Source organism: Lissotriton helveticus, chromosome 4_1, assembly GCF_964261635.1.
Source record: "Lissotriton helveticus chromosome 4_1, aLisHel1.1, whole genome shotgun sequence".
Taxonomy (NCBI): domain Eukaryota; kingdom Metazoa; phylum Chordata; class Amphibia; order Caudata; family Salamandridae; genus Lissotriton; species Lissotriton helveticus.
Window position 1 is genome coordinate 1,504,388,376 of NC_136063.1, and position 22,043 is coordinate 1,504,410,418.

The following is a 22,043-nucleotide window of genomic DNA, read 5'->3' on the forward strand; positions in this document are numbered from 1 at the left end:
ACATTTTGGTTGCCATTTTGTGTTCATGCTGTGATGCACTTGCATTTCTCTGGGCTTTGCAAACTGTTGCGCAATGGTTTTCCTTTTCAGAGCCTTTACAAATCTGTCAGAGAATGGGACATTGACCTTTGTGTGGGACTGAAAATCCACATCTAAAACACAACTTCTTTTTACTGGTAGAAATTACCTTGTGTCCTTCAGTCTTTGGCTTCACTTTACTTTTCAATCTCATGACTCATTCTGGGCAAATCAAGCCTCCATATCGACAACTTGTCTATTGGTACTCTCTTCAGCTCTGGCAGCCATTAACACTCTCTCCGGACTAAGAGTTTCTTTCAGCATTTATCTGTTAAATGAATCTGACAAGCATTCATCAGTAACTCTCAGACACATAGCTTCTTCATCATTAAATCCATTGAACTTACAATGTCTCATGAGTGTGTCGAGCCTCTCCACAAATTCACCAATGGTTTCACCAACTTTCTGTTAATATTGTATATTTTGTAATCAACATTTGACATTGGATTAAATTTGAGAGTCAACACTTCTTTAATCTGACAATATGTGACTTCTTCATCAGTTCGAGGCATTCTCTCTATAACTTCTTTTACACCATCACCAACAACTTGTTTGAGATACTTGATCATCTTTTTGTTATCAGTCTTTTTAAGTGCAGCGATAAATTCATCAGATGTCTCTATCACCAATATTTTGTTTGGGGGTTTCAAACAAAGGTGGTGCTTTCAGAAAAGTGGCAGAGTTGTAGACCAGTGTGTATTTTAAAGACACTACGTCTGGGTCTCTGCGGCTTGGTTTAAATAATTCACCAGTGAGGCCTTGCAATGTGCTGGTGTCCATCTGGAGCCGATCCTCAAGATACCACACCCCCATCATAGGTTTCAATGTAGGAGAAGCAGATTCTCCTTGGGAAAAATGTTTTTGTGCACTGTAAAAAGCAAGTGTGTTTTTGCACTTGTTCTGTTTACTTCATGTTTGAAAATATACATGTGTATATTTTCACATGAAAAAAAAAATTCATAGAACAATTCAATGATTGCACCAGGAAAGATTTGACTGGCGTAGGTTGCCTGGTGTAGCCTGTAAAAATGTGGTGAATTCAAAACAGTTTGTAATATGCACTCACATGACTTTGGACACCTTGGGTGTAAATGTCCCGCTGATTTTTAAGAGTTAGGCTCATGTATGGAGTACTTCACAACCCATATCTACTGCAAGGTTTGTAAGTTCACTCAATATTTTGCCACCATGAAATGATTATTGCAATAAGAAGCTGGTATGAAACCCTCTGCATTATCTATCTGTGGCACAAAAACTGAGTCTCATCAAATGTGCATTGGTATTACTAAATGTACTGTGTGATAAGCAAATATAATTTTTGTACACAGTGCACATTAGAAAAAACAATGTACATTTTAACCTATAAATGTATAGTAGTGACAAAAAAGACTAAAGGAGACAGACATAAAAGAAGATTCATACAATATCTGACCAAAATCATATTTAGAGAAGGCAAGAAACAATGTTTGAAGTGAATAGCCAATGAAAATGGTAGCGGGATCAATTAGCCTCAGGTAATGGTTCATGCAAAAACCACCAGATAGCACTATTTCCTCAACGGTTATAATTTTGATTTGTGTGCAGATGGTAGTTCGGAACGGAGTCAGATGTACCGCACAATTGGAATGAGGGTCACAATAGAACTTCGCATAAACCTTAATTAATACTTTTTTTTACTGACCACAAAACATGACGAGAGCAGCCATTATTCAGGAAGATATTTGTATAATACAGTGATTTTTTTGTTTCTTTATCTTTAAGGTAAAGATCCCATCTAATATGAATACCTTGCTGACAACATTGTTGGACGTTGTATCAGGAGTCAACATCATTGTTAGTAAACTTCAAAATATTGTGGGGAACCTTCCTGACTTCTTGAAGGCATTTAAAAGTATTCCTCTGATGGATGTCTCTGAATTCCAACAGGTAAATCATTTATACCAATGTTTCAGTTGTAGTTCAGGTCTTTTATTAAAGTTAACTTGTCTGTGATTTTCTCTTGTCATGTTATTATGCCTTATTCACAAACTAGCAGGAGAATGCTGAAGGTGAAGGTGATTTTTAAGTCCTCTGTGGTTGACAATGCCTTTCATTGAGATTTCTGACAAGCCTGCCAAGGCCTTGCTGCTGAAGATCAAGCTTCACCAAACACATTAATTTAGAAAATGTGGCTTGAAAGGAGAGGTTTCGTGGTTTCCTACAATTGTCAATGTAATCAGTTTATTACAGAATGGGGGAAACTTTGATTTTAATGCATTGTCTACACATAAGCAATGAGGATAACTTTGCCAATTCCTTGTACTCCAGAAATCCACAATCATTTTAATTACCTCCCTCCTGGATAGTCATAGGCCAAATGCACTTCTGTTTTGTCTGTTGAACTACCAATTTCAGAGGAAGATAACCTCCAAATAATTGTACTATTCTGTGATATTATAATGAGCTATTAGAAAATCTCACAGCCTACAATCTAGAGAAATTGTTGATTTAATAGATGCCCTTGGTCTTTCTCAAAGAGTTAGCAAAGCAACTGCTGAACATCTTCTTAGTCTAGTCTTTTCCAATCTCTCCCAGTTTGTAGTTGGATAACCTCTCACTCTTTAATTGACAGACAATTTCCTGATCCCCTTGGTCATCACACTGACTTGAGAAGCCATTAGGGCCTCATGAGAACCTCCTGCCTGCTCCTTGAAATATGAACAAGCGTAGAGAATGAATTAATGAAACTGCAGAATAAATTATGAGACAGTGGCAGAAGAGGGCAGCACTCCATTGCTATTATAAATTAATACAATTGGCTCATTCAGTTAAATAAAACCAAACTTGAAAATGGAAAACATTCTGCTGAAGAATTTTTTTATTGTCAATTCCTTTCCCAAACCAAGTGCTTTATGTTTGCCATGGTCATATCTGTGCGGTCTCCTCCAAACCTCCTGTCTTCACCCCTCCTGTTTTCTGAATTTCTTTTTTGTTGACTTTAAGACTCCATGCACTTCACCGCTGTTAAACAGTGCTAAAGTGCATGTGCTGTCTCCCCTAAAAATGGTAACATTTGCTTACACCCGAATTGACACATTGAATTTACTTAAAAGTCCCTAGTAAAGTGGTACTACATGTATCCAGGGCCTGAAAATTAATTGCTACTGTTGGGCCTGTAGCAGTTATGGTGGCACAGACTTAAGTAGCCCTTTAAAACATTCATCCCTTCCAATGCAGCCTGTGTGCAGTTTTAAACTGCCATTTCGACCTGGCAAAATAAACATTTTATTATACTCACAAAAAGATAACCGGATGGTATCATTATTAGACATATTGTGGTGAAAGAGTGAGAGAAAAAACAATTTGTTAAGACGAGAACCCTCACTCACCCAAAGGTGACATGCTTCATCATTGGGTTCCCTCTTGCACACTGCGACCGCAAGGTACATAGTGTGGGCTACAACTCTCCCTCAGGAGAGGAGCATGAGAGGAGCATGAGGTGTTTTCAATCATCCAATGGAAGACGGAGTGAGGGGCAGTGTGCAAAATGAAAGATTCAAAAAGTGAATTAAAACTAGCTCGTGGATGAACAAAAATAATTTAATGGTGTCCCCAGTGGTTAGGGCTAAGTGAAAACATTGACAGGTCTCAGGAGTCTCACTCTCATTAGCCTGCCTCTTGAAATAAAGGACCTGCCAATAAAGGACTTCTTGAAGGTGGAGGTACATTAATAGTACAGATTTGACGGTGGACTGGACTGCAGCTGGTACCACTCATTGATGGTAATAATCAAAAAGAGTTAGCTATACTAGTGATGCTCATGTAGTGTGTGTCAGAAAAACATATTAGTTTTTTATGAAGTCCCTCACCCATCAACCTAGTTGGTGGCATGCTTCATCATCGGGCCCCACTCAAGGCACTGAGTGTACCTCAGGTGTGCTGCAACGTCTGTTTACAGCGGAGAAGATGGTGTTAAATGAGTGTGCAGTGATGGTGTTAATAGTGAAGTTTAAAAACTGTCCTAAGGTTTCCAGTGTTCAAAGGATAATTTATTTGTGAGCCCTAGGCAGTATTAAAAGCAAGGCTAGTGGACGTGGTCGGATAGACTTATGGTCTCCCACATCTGGTGTGGTCAACTAGTTTCAGCCAGGCCTCGTGTTAAATCTGGCTTTCTTCAGGACCTATGTGTGAGAAGTGAATTAAAAGGAGCTATATGTAGTACAAGCGTCCCTAAGTGAGGCACTCGCTAAGGTGCATTAACTGTAAGAGGAGGATTTCCTCTAAATTTGTACTTTCTGGTTTTGCGAAGCAAACTTCATGAGTCCCTGGAGGGGGTCCGATTAGCGGTTGCACGTTGGTGCTTCCTCAGGACCCGCTTCTCCACCTACTGCGGCCAGACAGGGACTCCGTATGGTATTTTTATAACTTTATAATTTCTCATGATTATAGCAGAGTGACTACAAGTGGGTCCTGAAGAATGCCATGAACCAGTTGGTCAAGTAGGCAGAAACATGTTGACGCCAACCCAATACAGAACATCCATATCCCTATTTTTTCACTTAACTAATTGTAGCCCTAACCAGTCCTAAATTATTTTTGTCCATCTAGGAGTGTGCACGAGGGACCCCAATGAGGAAGCATGTCACCTTTGGGTGAGGGAGGGTTCTCATCTTAACAAGACGAATTGTCCGTTCTCATACACTTTCACCACAGTATGTTAGTCTAATAATGATACTATCCGGTTATCCTTTTGTGAGTATAGTATAATAGTGAAGTGATACTGTGGATGGTGATAATAGCTCCCAAAAAAACCCTATAGTGTGATAAAATAAACATTTTTCCAGGTCTAAACATTCCTTTTTAGTACATATAAGTCACCTCTAGGGTAGGCCCTAAACAGCCCATGGGGCACGGTGAATTGTATTTAAAAAGCTGGACTTATGTTATTCATTGTACATGTCCTGGAGGTAAAATATTCTTAAATACATTTTTCACTACATGCAGGGTCTGCCTCTCTCATAGGCCAACATTGGATTACCTTATTATATTTGCACGAGGGTGCGGGGGATCGAAGAAAATGGCGCAGCCGCAGGAGTCGGACTGACACTAAGCTGTAAACCTTTTCAATAAAACACTCCACAATCACCAAGTTCACATCCCACCCGGTACCACCAGGCGCAATGTCTGAAGGGAAACCGAAGAAAGGAGTGAAAACTGAGAATGACCTCGTTGACATTAAGGTAGCAGCCCTGGATGGATCAGTGGTCCAGTTTAAAATTGAGGGCTACACACCTCTAAATAAACTAATGAAAGCCTACTGTGATCGACAGGGCTTGTAGATGAGGCAGATTAGATTCCGATTTGATGGTCAGCCGATTAATGAAACCGATACACCTGCACAGCTGGAAATGGAAGATGAAGATACTCTTTATGCTTTTCAACAGCAGACTGGTGGAGTTTGTTAATCATTTCGTCTTTAAGAGTGGACTCAACTTTATCTATTGCGCACTTATTCATCTGTCCTTGGTTTTGCTATTAAATAGTAAAACAAAATGCTGATCATACAGAATATTTCTGAAACTTTAGAGGACTATACCAAATGTTTGATCACATTTGTATACAGTTTTCATTTGAACATTGTAAGAACTAGTTGACACCATAAACCATACCTTTTGTAATTCTTTTCTATTGCCAAAACAAAGGTTATTTCTCAGCCGTCATATATATTTTAACTTGTGGCCCAACTATCTCCAGTGTTTTTGAACAGGCGCCCCTCCCCCCCCCCTTTCCCCTACTTGTAGCTCATCAAACTCCTCTCTGCCCACTACCTCATCTTCTAATAATGTCAATAACTACATTTGTTAGTGCTGTAGTGGGTTTTAAGATCTTTCCATCCGTTCTGGAGGGAATGACTGTGGAGTGGGGGGTGTAATGCTTTTCGTTTTTTATATCTGTTGTGCAAATGGTTTGATTATTGAAAATATGCTAAACTTGTAGGATATACTGACTCTATATGCAGATTACTTGAATGTGCTGTCACAATCTAGTAAAATAAAATACAATGTACATTTAATAAGTGATAACGTTTGCTTGCCACCCATAGAAATATCATGTTTCATCCGTAGATAATTGTAATTTTAATTTATCTTTGATGGTAAAGTCAGATTTTAAGTCACAATTCTGGAAAGTTGGCATTTTCTTGTTCTAACCATTTAGTGCCTGCAGCCTGTGCCATGGGTCACATGACTAGGTGTATTTGAAAGCGGGTCTTTGTGTATTCCGTCCAGACAGTGCCAAATATGGAGACTAGATGTTGGCAGAATGGGCGAGCCTGCCAGGATGGGAGCGGCGCAGCTGGGCACAGCCCCACTTACATTTCAAAGGAGCTGCAGCAGCACACTCACAAAGGGCTTCACACTAGCCTTTTGTCACTCCAGACATACTGGGATCAGGGCATGGAAGAAGGAAATTCCAGAACCATGTGTGTGTGGTAAAATTCCAGGCATTTCTTCCACTTCAAAGCTGGCACCAGGTTTAAAAATAGGATCCTCGGACTCACTCTTCAGTACATTCCTGGACCTGTGGACACTACAGAGGAAGGACTGACCTGCTGCCAGAGGATTACCCTGCTTCTTGAGGCCTGCCCTGCTCTTTGAGAAGGAAGAATAGACCTGACCCCTTCATCCCAGGCTGAGTGACTCCAAAGTTCAGCTGGCTTACCTCCAGTTCTGAGCTATAGAGAGGCAACAGGAATCAGAGACCTCACTCAATCAACCCACCGGACCTGCTATACTGGACCTACCTAGACATGTAAGTAGACCTGCCTAAGGCCTGATGGCCTCAGCTGGGGTGAGTTACTAATTCCCGAGAGGTTCCAACCCAGCTCCTGTCTCTTGGCTGGCATCAGAGAGAATCCTCCAGGCCTAAGTGAAGGTTCCGCAAAATCTGGCACAAACCAATGTGAAGCATCCCAAAGCCTCACCACGCAGTTGCAAGCTCCATTAGTAAACTACCACTGGGTGACGCCGAGCCCTGTAAAACCTTGCAGCACAGCTGAAAGTCTCATGCAAACTGACATTGTGCGATGCAAAGCCCCACAAAGCCTCACCACACATGGGAAACTTCATCAGAATGAACACCTGTAATACAAAGCCCTACAATGCCTCGCTGCACAGCTTACAGTCTCATCCGAACCTATGAAGAGCGATGCAAAGCTCTGCTGAGCCTTCCCACACAGATCCATTAGAACGAATGCCGAATGATGCAACGCCTCACCGCATAGCTTCATAGGAAATTACACCGATTTACATGAAGCCTTGCAAAGCAAGGTCTGTAGACCTTGCACCAAGGTTTGTGGTTGTTGCTGGAGATGGGTTAAAAGCATACTCGACCATTAACCCAATTTCCTATAATTTAGAATATATTATTCTTCCCTTAGAAGTCCTTCGTATTGCTGCAGCATATTTCTTTCAAACCAAGATCCTCAAAATATATCAAACTTTCAAACCCAAACCTGTAGTTACTGTAAACCAACTTCAGCAGCAGAGTTCAAAGAGGAAATGTAATGTTTCAGAGGATGCTCTCCTTCTGACCTGGGCACTCACTTTGATATATCACAGAATTGCATATTTTCCTACGCCTTTTGTGCACAACCTTATTATGGAATCCTTTAGCTCAGCCCAGTTCCCCTTTAAAAAAAAAAGAAAGCCCTTTTTCCTTTCTTCCTTTCCCAGCCTCAGTTCCAGGAAGAGTGAATGAAAAACTTTCTGAACATCTGGAAATGCACAAGCAGTTAGAGGACACAACTGAGGCAGCCTTACTGCATGGCATGGAACGTGCCAGTGCTATTTTAGATCAAGGGGTTAAAGCAGCTCTACACGTGCTTGACCTGTCAGTGGGTTCAACACAGTTTCTCACATGTCCTATTCAAAAGTTTCCTCAACATGGGAATGTGCAAATCTTCCCTAAAATGGATTGGCTCCTTTCTGTCAAACAGATATCAATCAGTTAAATTAGGTGTTCGCCTTTTGCACTAGGATGTGGGGTCCTCAGAGCTCCTCTTTGAGCCCTACTCTGTTTAACATATACATAGGGCTGCTTTGGCTAATATCATTCACGAGTATGGTCTTGAAATAATTTCTTACACTGGTGATACACAGTTAATTGTGTTGAGTACTCGTGCCCCTAATGGCACCCACGAATGTTACAAAGTTTGCCTTTCATAAATAGCACAATGATTGAAAGCTAGTTGTTTAAAACTAAATGGTGAATGAACTGAGTTACTTCTGTTTGGCCATAAAAACATGAATTTGGTCTAGCACTGGTTGCCCTCAGAACTAGGGCCACTGATAGTACCAAGTGAATCAGTACGAACCTACGGTTCCTCCTTTTTCTAATGTCTCCTTTTTGGCTCAAATCATAACCATGAGAGCTACAAACTTTGCATTGCTGTGTGCCTTGAAAACAATCTTGGATCTAATAACTTTTGCAGCCCAAAAATATTCATGCATGCCCTCTTCACCTCCATATTAGACAATAGTAACTCCTTACACTTAAGAGTACCTGTTTACCTTATTAAAATCCTTCAAACAGTAACGCATGCTGCAACACGTTTCTCCTGAACCTTCCCTGCAGACACCTCATCTCACTTCAACTAAAAAATCTACACTCGCTCCCTATTAGGAAATGTATCCTGTTTAAATGCCTATGCTTAGCTTATAAAGCCTTGGCAAACAAAGAACCAGTGTATTTCCAAAACATCATAAGATCTTACATACCGAGTAGAGCACTATGGTCAGCTAAATCAAACCCCATTCAGGGTCCCAAATCGAAGTGACCCAGAATGGGCATAAAGTCTTTCCAAGTTCTTGTTGCCGTTCACTACCACTTCCTTTCTACTTAGCTTAAATCAGCGAATATTCTTAGAAAGGCACTGAAAACCTGGCTTTTCAGCTTACCATAATTCCTTATCCATAACATAGGCAGTAGGGCACTTTTTTTAGGTAGCTCACTTCCTCAGCATGAGGATGTCCGGAATTCTTGCCAATTGCTTCACTCTATAAATCTGACATTCATTCATTCATTTATTCAGAGAGTGCAACAGTAGGGAAAGTGTTGGATAGCATAGAAATTAAATATAACATACTTATAAATAATGTTTCTATTTAAAATAAGTAATAATTTAAATTTGAAACCAACATCATTGACAAATACCCATTAATAATTATTAAAAACATAATTACAATTGAATAATTTATTAACAATAAATTAACAATAAATACCAATACATATTAATTAATCAATATTAGTTACCAAATAATAAATATTGAACAATGAAATATTTTTCAAAACAAAACACATATTTATTATTAAAAATTGATTAGCAATTAAAAAACTTTAAACAATAACATTATTTTTTATACCAAAAAATACTTTTTATAAATCATTAATTACCAATTATTAAAAAATAGTTTCCAATTAAAATAAATTACTTACCAATTAAAACAATTATTTACCAATTACAAACATTATTTACCAATTACAAACATTAATGATCAATTAAAAAAATTAATCACCAATTAAAAAATAAATTACCAATTACAAACATTAATTACAAATTAAAAAGTTAATTACCAATTACAAAAATTAATTACCAAGTACAAACATTAATTACCAATTTAAAAAATAAATTAACAATTAAAATAATGAATTGCCAATTAATAATTAATTAAAAATGAATTTATTATTAATACCAATAAATTAAAATAATTAATTATTTAATTAAAATTAAAATACTTCCAACCCAATTCCCCAATAAACCCACTACCCACTACAAAACTTAAATGCAAAAATTAATTAAAATTAATTTGTAATTCCCAAAAAATAATAATTACTTTAATAATATTTAAATTACTCCCCACCCTATACCCCTATAAATCTGCTGATTAGGGCAGGAGTGGGAGAGGGAAACAAATGCTCATGAATAAGTACCACAGTAAACATGTGGATGGTGGATTTGCTAAGTGAACACACCAAGACAATAGGAATTGAAAACCTGTGCTATTGTTGAGGACTGTCACTTAAAAATGTTGGACCCTGACCAAAGTTATTAAAGAAAGAAAGAAGAGAAAGAGAGAGACTATGCAACAGAAAACAACAAGCATTTGTAAATGAAATTGGTTTCTTTTGTGCAACCCTTTGGCCCTAACCCAGGCAACGGGAAAGACATTTGCCTCGAAGTTGTGTTTTTTTTTGTAGGACTAGCTAAGCACGTACCAATAACATGAGTTACTTGCACCTATTCTTCTCTTAACCAGCCTTAATATTAGCGTATTTAAAATGATTTACACTTGCAAGTTGCATTACTATACTATGGTGTCAAATGCTAGGGATTGGCATCTTTATTCTAGAGTCCGCTTCTTGCCAGGTCTTACCACCAGTGTACGAGGCCCAGCATGGTGTCAGGGACTGCCATCAAGCAATGCGTGCCCAAGGCATAGATGTGCTATCTGTGACATAAGAGAGTGGCTAGACTGTTTGTGACAAGCAAAATAGCTCTTGTCTGCCTTTGTGTGATGTACAAATCAACTCAGCATAGGATGGATTCTCTGCCAATTGAAAGTCAACATTTGGCCTATTATATTAGTATTTGGCGAGGTTGGCAGACTTCTGCACAGGCCAACAGAAGGGACAGTCATGCCTTCCTGCTCCCTTTCATCAACTCATTTACCTGTAAACACAGGCAGTTCTTCATGCTGTGTCGCAGTAAGCAGTACAATTATCTGTGAAGCCTTATTTTGCAGAGAGAGCAAACGAAAAAGAGAGCTAGTGCAGTATCACTCACAATGAGACAAAGCTTTTTATTTATTGCAGTAGGAACAAAGAGTAGTGCAGAAGAAAGGGGGGGGAAGCTTCTCTTTCCAGCCTGCACCACAAACGAAACACAAGCAATGCAAGATATGATGACATAGGGAACATGCACGGGGATGGGTGAAACAAGTAAACAACCAAGCTAGCAAGTACAATCGGTCTAGTCTAGTGGAACAACAACTTCACTTCAAAGGACAAAAGACATAGGAGGGACTTCAAGAGAATTTTGGACTGCTTCGTTTGCATATAACCCACCTGCAGTAAGTATAGCTCTATTATTCCATATTCAGTTTTACTCTCCAACCTCCAACCAGGGCACTTAGTTTCTCTTAATCTGTATATCAATTTACTCTCCCTTAAACCTTTGAACTGGGTTGTATGTCAGTACAACGCATGCTTTTACCCCGCATGCCATTACAACGCGGGTATTACAACGCAAGTCGTTACAACGACTTGCGTTGGGGGGCGCTGGATAGTGGAATAGTTTAATTTTCGATTCCAATTCCAGTCCCCGTGGATAGTAGGGAAGGTGTTGGATAGAAAATTAAACTATTCCCTACCCAACAGCGCCCTCCAGCGAAAGTCGTTGTAACGACTTTCGTTGTAATCCCCACGTTGTAATGGTCTGCGGGTTAATAGTTGCGTCGTAAAGGTTGTTCCCCTTGAACTGGCCATACATGCTGTCCTATTTCAGTCATCACAGGTCTTGTTTGGATAGGGGAGAGGTGCCAGCCTAGATCTTAAAACTAATCGCAGGATTATCGCATGTGCTCTACGTTGGATTGTTCCTGTCTTAGTGTACACTTTTGGCAGGCGCTGCTCTCTGCAGATTTGGGTACGAGATCAGGACTGATGTAGAAAGTAGGAGTACTCTCCCTCTCGAACTAAAATAATGATACTCAGTACCTGCACATTTAGAGACCCTTGGGGCAGGGACAAAAAGAGAAGGGTAGTGTAAGAAAGAGATTTTGGCAGGAATCATGTCCACGCAGCCTTGGTATTTGAAGGCACCGGAGGCTGGATGCTGAATTACAAACCTACTCCTCTCCCATTATTTTAAGTAGTGCTTATGAGGGAGAGAACTACACTAAATATGTCAACGGTTCTCAGTCATGAGAGTGCCAATCTTACAGGGCCGGTTTTTCAATGAACATCATTAAGCATACTGGGGTTTTTACATGTTTAACTAAAATAGATAAGTGAAACTACACATCCTATTAAGCTTTGTGAACAGTCTTCAAAACTAATTTTAGTGAAACTATTGGCAGGATAACTTGTTCAGCCATGAAAGATACAATACAGATGGGATCTCTCAACTCTGCTGACCCCACGCCGCTCCGCCTTAAGTGAATAGCCACCAATTTGTGTTTTTGTTTCAGTTTTATACATCGGGAACTTGACTCGAAGGTTCTGATTGCAGTGCTTTACATGCGTAGCAATTACATTCCACAACCATTGGTACTGCATTGGTTTCAACTTTGTGATGAATAATAAGCTGTTTTTATCAATCACCGTTGGGACGAAGGAAAGAGCTTCCTGACAAGTATCACGGGAGTGGAGAGGATGAGGTGCAGCGGCCAGAGCTGCTGACTTGAAAGCTGGGGTTCCTGGTTCGATTCTCGGCGGCTCAACATCCTGTGATTCTGGGCAAATCACTTAATCTCCCCAGGTGATAAGTTGAGCTATATAAATCTGATGCAAGACAAAAAAGCAGAAAGAGGAAAACGTAATGAAAAAAATAATTCCACCAAACTGGATGGTAACCGTATTTCAGCTACGGGAAACTGATAAGAGAAGCAGACGAGGAATAGGCATTGGTAAGGAAAATATGTACAGGCAATAAAAATGGAGGAAAAGTAAATGTCAAGCACGGGAACCTATGAAAAGCTAGGGAATGTAGGGGGTAGGCTGTAAGCCCTTTTAAGATTTATATTAAAAACAATAGGTCTCACAAGCACAGCTCTAGCGGTATGCAGGCGAAACCTATCAACAAGTCAGGTAAAAGCAGTCAGAATTTGCTCACAGTCTTTTAGCAAATACATTTGTATTTTGAGAACCTACCTATGTACTAATAAGTCCGACATGCCAAAATTACAGAATTGTCATGGGTTGTAATTCAACCTACCTCATTACTATATATAAGGTAGGTCACAAATTGCGACCCACACTGATTGGATACAGTCAAAGGCATGAATGCCTGCTGGAGTCAGCAGACCGCCATGTCTGTGACTGCTTTTAAATGAATCAATCCTTTTTAGGTCGAGCCTAGACCAGCGCATGCGCTGTTGCTCGACTTTTAGTAAGGGGGTTTTCAAAGTGCTACCAGAGGCTTTTGCTGGCCTCAAGGTTGCGTGCATGTAAGCGTGAATGCGCGTAGATGCCATCTGTCTTTTCTCCATCACGGGTAATAAAGTGCATTGCGATTGTGATCACTTTAGCTTTCGATGCCCACGCGGCCAATGCTTTTCGTGCTGCTTGTTATCTCTATCTCAAACTCTTTTTTCCTAACTTGCATGTTGGTGTTGCAGTGTTTAGGCTTTTTTTTATGTCACCAGCATCAAGTAAACTGCCCACCCACGTTTAAACCATTATACTCCAGGAGACACAAAGGCAGAAAGACTGGAGCACAGATGCAATTTTTCTGGGACACGGTGTAATGTTCTTATTAATGCTTTATACAGTGTCATTCCTGATTTTTGAGGCATTTTTTCATGAATGTTTGACTATTCTTTTATGCACCCCAAAATCCATTGTTTACATACATTGTAATGGACAGGTGAAAGCGTTTATTTACCATTCACTGTGGCCACTGCCATGTCACAGGCTCATTTGTCCTTCCTTCGCCTTACCACAGAGGCGGCCTTTTATTAGCCGTATTAAAGGCTGTGCTTGTTCATTTGCTGGCTGTGAATGCAGGCGCCGTGGGCTGCTGGCGTGAGTCTTAGAAGTGTGTCATTGCTCAGCAATCTTGACTTTGTCTGGGGTTGCCGCACTTTACAGCAGTCGTCAACAGGCCGTAATTAGCACTCTCGGGCCGCGTCGGCTTAGTTACAGGGCCCGGGTTTTATGGGCTAGTTAGAGTGCAGGGCGGCTGTGTCTCACACCATGCCCTCCTGTGGGTATGGTGCCTCCTGAGCTCGGCTTGTGTTGCGCAACTGCTTCAATAAAAAACATATCTATATTTATGGCTGCCAGTTTTATTAATAAACAGCGGGTAATATGTTGCATACCTGGGTATCTGAATATATATTTTAAATTAACTAAAATCACATTTTATTGTGAGTTTGACTGACTAATGGTTGTGAGAAAAGCATCGCTTAGGATAAATGTTTTCTCTTAGTTTTAAGCAGTTTTGTTGTGAATGCTTGCATCAACAAGCATTGGCATAGCCAATAGGTCTCGCCTTTAGGACCTTATAAGTGTTTAGCCATGCAACAGTTAATATTGTTGCACCAAGGATATTGAGCTGCATAACTAAATACTTATAAGGTCCCAAAGGCGAGACCTATTGGCTATGCCAATGCTTGTTTCAAATGCAGTAAGCTTTTCTAAAAGGAAAACGAGATGCATCTAAAAAAGACAAAAACACGTTTTTTGTCAACATTTGCAAATGGGAAGGATTCGCCTGGGACCACTTCCCATTTGCAAATGGGTTACCACCTCCTTTGAGTTGGTGGTAAAATATTGATGTTTTGTGTCTGGAGTTTGGTTGCAAAACATTAATACATACCATAGGGAATCGAAATTCAGAAGAGATGCCCTTGACACAAAAATCAAATAAATTATCAGGGCAGCTGACAGTAACAGTTAAGCTTTTATTTAGTATTCCGTATTCTTAACACATGCCCAATGTAGAGAATTCCAAAAGTGCTGCCATGGTGTTTTCAGCTGTACTATCTATTTGACCTTGATGATTTTCAACTCATTTTTGTTTGACAGTTTTTAAGGACTGGTCAGTCCCGAAGATCTGCCTTTGGTTCCCTTCAGTCTCTGATCACTTCTGTCTGTAAAGAGGAGTCAAACTTCTTCACCAATGATAATATGTTTGCCAGCATGCCACAGATTACTGAGCTGTTCAAGAAGGACATGGAAAAGTACAGCATTCCGCAAAATTCAAGTAAGATGCATTACCTTCTCACCCAGAAAACACTGGGTCATTAAATCTATGACTCCAGGATAGCTTACCATATGTTTTTAAAGCACTTCAAGCTGGAGCTTTATGCTCTTCAGCTGGAGTGCTGAGCATTTTTGTTGTTTTTATGGTTGCGTTTTGTGGCCTGAAAATTTTTAAAAGAAATACTCTAAGACAAATTGTTTGTTTTTCTCACAATAATTGGTGTTTTTTTGACAAAAGCAATATAGCTATTTTATATACGTTGATATTCTGACCCCTGGATAAAGCCAAATGTCCCACTTTTTAAATGTTGATGTTCTGACCCTTTGACAAAGTCAATCAGTCTGCCTTTCTTAAAATGATACCCTTTATAGTTTGTACAAGGCTGCTGAACACCCGGTAAAATTAGCAGATTTGTTGTTAACTTCTTTGCAAAGACGTGTTTTTCGTAGATCTGCAATTCAGTTTTTGGTATTGGTTTTTATTAACCAGTGTTTTCTTTTTTTGGTTATGTTTGTATTCTTCTTCTTGGAAAATGACCAGGGAGCAGGCACTGTTTTCACAAGTCAGTATCTATTCCCCTCTCCCCCACCATCAATTGAACTAATCACATATTTTGAGTTCCAGTCTTGCCTAGTGGTGCACTTTATGTCTTGACTTGCCCTCTCTGTTTTTGGGACACTAACTTTAAACCCAATAAGGCTGATACGCTTATTGCCATTGTGGTAAAGATGTTATTATGTTGTGTGAAAATTCATAACAATACATTTACCTGAGAGAATAGAATAACATAATTTAGGCACTAAACAACAATTGGTAAGGCATGCTGAATAACAGCTGACATACAAGTTAGTTGGCAGTGGATTTTATTCAGTGAACGTTTTCACAAGGTCACAAGAAATGAGCATTGAAGTGTGTTCTGTAAGAGAGATTCAAACCATTGGAGTAATGCAGACAAAATCCTAAAGTGAAGTGTTCCACTTCCAGTTTGGGGACCATGGAAATCTAATGACATTAATATATATATTTTTTTAAACTTTGAATTTTCAATTTAGTCCAGTGTTGTACAAATATATCAAGTCTACAGTTACATGGTACGTATTGCATTAAGCCATTCAGATGTTACCGACATCACAATCGTTAACATTAGTCTCATTATGCCGTGCATTTATCAGGAGAACTAAATCTACAAGAAAAAGGCTGGGGTGGTCCCGAGTCGTTCTGTGGTGCCTAGATCTTTCTACGAACGTGGTGCGATATATATGGGATAAAGATAATTACTGGGATTGGGTATCAGCAGTAGTGTCTAGTGTGAGGAGATAGGTCCGAAACCATTGCCAGATATTGCGGGGTCTGGAAGTGGACGACTGCAGAGCTGCATAGAGCTATCTGTTTGTATCACAGTATATTAGGCTTTTGATCAATGTATTCCTGGTGGGTGAGTGTTTACTGCCGCAATGTATAGAAATTTCTCTTTTGGCAAGAAGTAGGGCAATAGCTACAAATCGGATTGAGGCATTAAGAATATCCTGTACATACCCCAGGAGCGCAGTCAAAGGTTCAATAGTATGTTGTGTCATACAGGAAAGCTCAGTAAAAATAGTACAATGCAATCTTACTGCAGGTCTATGTCATATGGGCAAAGCGTGCTAGAGAGGAGTGGCATTTGGGCCACTCAGATGAGCCAGTTGAGTCTTTTCGATATAGTTTAGCAGGTGTAGCATATGCACGCCAGAGGAATTTAAAGTGTAATATTTTATGACGATGATTGAGGGATACTGATCATGTTTGTACACAGCATGCATACCAATTTGGGTCGGATAAAGGGTGTCCTAGGTCTGTTCCCAGGCAGCTCACTGCTTGGCATCTCAGGTAGGAAGTAATGCCAGGCTGGCACAGTAAAGCTTAGAGATTAGATGATCCCCTTCGGTATCTGTTATAATCAATGTCAGAGGTGAAAATTCATCAGGCACTTAGGCGTAAGTTGGAGTGTGGGCCCTTAAGTGGCCACTGCAATACAAAGTGGTCCATTTGAGGGTAAGTTTGGAAGTGTGTGTCCTCTGTGTGTGAGAATACATGTCAGTTGGGGAAAAGATCCCCAGTTGTGCTCAAGGAGTATCTAGAAAGGGTGCGTTGGACTAGCATTTCTTGTGCGATAGGGAACCAAGGGTTAGCAGCTAAGGTTATTGCTGGGGAGTACAATAGTTGGCTACCCATCATTCGAATAAGTCGTTTCGTGGCCAAGTTTGTTGTAGATATCATTTGGATATCATGCGGTTCTCTCTGCAATCCTGCCAGCAAGATTGCTGCCAATGGTTTTAGAGTTATCAGGTCCATCTCAGGCCTTGTGTAGGGTATTTGGGCATCTGGGTGGTACCAATTGCGAGCAAAGCTACATTGAGCCACCAGGTAGTAAAGGTGTAAGTTGGAAACTCCGAAGCCTCCACGTTGGTACGGGAGGACCATTGTGTCCCATCCATTCTGTGGTTGTCTGCCTCCCCAGATGAGTTGTGTTAGGATTGTGTGGAATATGGCAAAGAATGCATTGGTCAATGGGATAGGCATGTTGTGAAAGAGATACAGAAATTGGGGCAATACTACCATTTTGATGATGGCTATGTGGCCCACCATCGAAAGGGGAAGTTGGATCCATCGCTCGACTCGCGTGGTCAGTCAGTCCACCGCAGGGCCATAATTGAGACGTGAGATTTTTTTCCTTGTCTCTGAATATGTATGCCCAAATACTTGTTAGAGGTGTTGCACCACAGCAAATGGAATTCACAGTCAATTTGACTTGTCGCCGCCGTTAGACGGAATAGTTTGGATTTTCCCCAATTGATATGTAGTTCTGTTAGGGCTCCTTTCCGAATCATCTCCCGGATGATAGGTGTCATATTTTCACTCGAGTGTCGCACATAGAGGATAATATTGTCAGCATAAAGCGTGACTTGTAGCGGGCCAGGTTTAAATTACAGGCTCCTGTGGAGATGGAGTGCCTGTAAATGGCATATTAGGGGGCCTAGAGGTATAATGAATAATAGGGGTGACAAAGTGCAACCCTGTCTTGTTCCCTGTGATAGTGTGAATGATGCAGTTAGTGTCCTATTCAGACGAATGAGTGCTGTAGGTTGCGTGTAAAGCAGCATGATAAGGGATATGAAACCTAGGGGAAGCCCAATTTTGTGTAGCGAGTCATGCAGGAAATGCCACTCCAGTGAGATAAAATCCTTTTTAGCATCTAATAGTGCCACCACTGCTGCTACAGAGGGAGATATTCTATGTAACACCATGAAGGATGGTGTGCAGGTTCAAAGCCATCAACCTATGCGGTACAAATGCAGACTGTGTGGGTGATGTTATGTGTTCCATTAGTAGTGAGAGACAGATTGCTATCATTTTTGCTAAAATTTTGTTGTCAAAGTTCAGCAGCGAAAGCAACCGATAAGATCTGCAGTGCAGTGGGTCCTTTCCAGTATAAACACTGCTTCTCGGAGTGTAGGCAGGAGCATGCAGTGCTCCAGCGCTTCTCTGTAAAGTTGTAGAAGGTGCGGAGTTAGCAGGTGCTTATATGTTTTATAGAAGATCCCAGAGAACCCATTGAGGCATGGTGCCTTCAAGCCATCCATTAACTTTATTGCCTGAGTTATTTCTTCTACCATGAATGGCTCACCCAGGAATTGCTGGTGCGCTGTACTAAGCCAGACCATACTTATTTCCGCCAGGTACATAGTTCTGTTAGTGGCATCATCCGACACTCGGGAGGTATAAAGATCAGTATAGTAGGTAAGTATTTCATTCTGAATACCTATTGCATCTGAGATATATGTGCCATCAGATCGTTGGAGGGCCGATATCTAGGTCTGACCCCTGGAGGGTTGCAAAAGCCTTGCAAGTGTGCGTCCCAGGCTCTCTCCCTCATATCTTCGGGCTGTTGCGTATTTCCCAAGATGATGGGCTTCCCTCTCAGCCGATTCCTTAAAATCGGCCAGTAAGGCAGTCAGATATAGTAAATGAGTCGGTGACTGATGTAGTGCCTGGGCTGATCTAGTTCAGATAGCTTCCTCTTAATTTGGAACAGGGTCTTGCGTAAATCACGCAGGATCACCGCCTGTTTGGAAATGCAAATCCCTCTCATATATGCCTTAAAGGCGTCCCACGGGGTGGCCCATGAGTCTACCGTCCCCATATTTGATTAAAAATATTCTATAATAGCATGCGGAGATCGGGCCGAAAGAGTTCTTCCTGGAGCGCCTGACCCGGTAATCTCTACTGTCTTTCAACACCACCCACTATAGGGATATGTAGCTTCAGTATTATGGTGGAGTGATCAGATAGTTTGCGGAGGAGGTGTGATATGGAAATATTCCACGGGGCACGGGTGGTCGCAACATTCCAGTAGTCAAGGTGGGTCCAAGTGTTATGGTACACAGAGTGATATGTATAGGCAGATTCAAAAGGGTTCTGTTGGCACCAAGCATTGACTAGTGTGTATGTGTCAGATAGCTCCTGTAAATCATGCCAAGAGCGAGGCTTGGTGCTTGGGGCATCAGTGGTACTGTCCGCTCCTGGGTTAAATAATATGTCAAAGTCACCCCCATACAAATATGATCCGCAACAACCAGTTCAATCAGTCTGTAGGAGTTGGTAGAATTCTAGGCTGTCAGTGTTTGGCACATATATGTTTACTAATAGAATGCTATATCCTATCATCTGGCCTGCCACTAATAAATACCTTCCCTCTGTGCCAGTGCAAAGCACAGATAGTTGAAATAGCACTCGTGTTTTTATCAATATAGAAACTCCCCTAGCACACATGCTATAGCTGGAGAAAGAGCGGTGCGGCCCCCAGGTGGATGCAAAAGTAGGTGATAGATTAGGGGCCAGATGCTTCTCCTGTAAAAAAGCAATGTTGGCTTGATGTCATTGCAAATATTGTAGTACTTGTTGACCCTTACGCTGATTGTTCAGCCCTTGTATGTTCCATGTCACTAGAGTGATGTCTAGTAGGGGTGGACCTTGTAGTGTGGTGTCAATAAGTGTTAAAGGCAAGAGTAAATGTAAATGTAGTAAGCAGTACAGTACTGTTGTCGAACTATGAAACCAAAAGCATCATTCATACTCAATAAACAGCACATTTCCCATCCCCCTCCCCCGCCGGCCTGGTCTTTTTTTAAAGGGGAACCCAACTCCAACAGGATTGCAAAAGACAGATACCCTCTCAACATAGAGTGGTATCAAATTAACTTATGTGTATGCCACACAAGGGGGTGGCAACGCCACGCCGGGTCCTGTAGGAAATGAATAGCATTATTTACTGCCATTTGGTGAAGACATTGTTTGAGTAATTTTAAAACAGCCAACAACAAAAGTGCAATACACTGATGTCATCAGTGTCTGACAATTCACAGCGACTTCCATGCTAGAGCCTGGAGTGTCAGCCAGTAGAAAAGAGATCAGCACTGTCACTGGAGTGGCCATCCGGTAGTGACCTCCCAGGGGAGTCATGCCGCAGCAAGGCTTGTTCCCCAGAGTATTGTCGACAAAAGTCCTGCATATCTGTTGGAGGGTCAAACAGGTGTGGTTTGCCATTCACCTCCACTCAAAGTCGGGCTGGGTAGATCACTTCCTATCGATGCCCCAGATTACGGAGTGTGGCATTAACACCAGTATGTTCACGGCGTGCATCTTGGACCACTGCAATAAAGTCTAGGAACAGGCAGATCCCTGCCAGCTGAGCAGGCATCTTTCTCTCACCAAGCCCAGGGCTGTGTCACAGTCCTTAAAGTTCAGCAGGTGAGCAGCAAGCAGTCTCGGTGGGCATCCTGGGTTCAAGCGTGGTCCAGGAGAGCGATGGGCTCTCTCGACCCCGAAATTTGAGGAGAAAGATTCTTTGCCAAGCATGTCAGACAATAGTTGTTCGACATACTGGTCTAGGCATCTGATGTTCATGGATTCATCTATCCCTAAAATTCAGATGTTGTTTTACCTACTTCTGGCCTCCAAATCTTCATTTTTTATTGTGATTGTTTCATGATTTGTTCCAGTCGGTCCATGAGCCGGCCCATACCCTGCCCTCAGTGGCATTATCCTATGTTCATGTCGGTACAGGTGCTCACCCATTGCATCTAGCCCTTTATCCAATGTATCTAAGCACCTATCTAGGGCCCTAAAGCCTAGCATAACTCTGTCATGATAGCATCTGTGCCAGGCGGCGCTGTAGTTGGGGCATCCGATGTACCACACTCCTCCACCATTGTTGATTCCCATCCAGTGCCAATGTGGTTTGGTGTTATCGAACGTTAGTCAGCGCTGTTTTGAATCTCCCCGGACTATAGCTCGTGATCAATGTAATGTTTGATGGGCTATCTGTGCTTTTGTAGGCAGTGTTACAAGCTCAGAGGTGGGTTTGCAACGGTGCCTGAGAAGTGCCACCACTGGACGGATCAGTTAGATTACTCCCAGCCCTTAAAGTGGGGGCATGCAGCCCTATGTTGCAGATGAAGATGTAGGTAAGGGCAGCAGGGTTACAGTCCAGGCGTGCCCCACGGCGCACAATTTTAATTGAGTCTAGTTCTTTGCTAACCGAGGTAGGCAGGACACACCTCCTAGGCAGAGTATACGTAGATTATTTATCTATGCAAAGCATAGGCACTCAGGAGGAGGATTATTGTAATTTAGGTGCTTCACCAGCCTGCGCGCCACTGCACCAGTGAGGGCTGATGGAGCGCTACTGGAGGAATGCTTGGCATCTTGGGTGTCTAATTCAGAAAGGCGTGGGTTCCTCTGTCCCTCCCGGTCCCCATGCCATGAGGCCAAGGAATCCGTTGGGGTCCCAATCAATGCCTCTTAGATGATCGCAGCAATGAGCAACAGTCAACCCCCTACAACAATAAGCACGGGTCATGGCATCCAGGGCCAGGGTCAACCACATCTAGACTGTGTTCGTGGTCCAGCAAGGGCTATACTTCATTTAGGAAGTAGCCGTGGCGTACATTGGGGGGGC

General features: G+C 41.4%; 1 protein-coding gene and 1 pseudogene across 1 annotated transcript in view; both read left to right on the forward strand.

Annotated features, from left to right (window-relative positions):
- The window catches only part of ABCA13 (ATP binding cassette subfamily A member 13), a 2,470,580-nt gene that overhangs the window by 479,950 nt on the left and 1,968,587 nt on the right, over nucleotides 1-22,043 (forward strand). Inside the window, exons 17-18 of the mRNA XM_078686273.1 lie at nucleotides 1,840-2,004; nucleotides 14,866-15,043. Of these exons, the coding sequence (XP_078542399.1) occupies nucleotides 1,840-2,004; nucleotides 14,866-15,043 (343 nt within the window). The remainder of the gene's footprint in view (nucleotides 1-1,839; nucleotides 2,005-14,865; nucleotides 15,044-22,043) is intronic.
- LOC144827572 (small ubiquitin-related modifier 3 pseudogene) lies at nucleotides 5,238-5,522 on the forward strand (annotated as a pseudogene).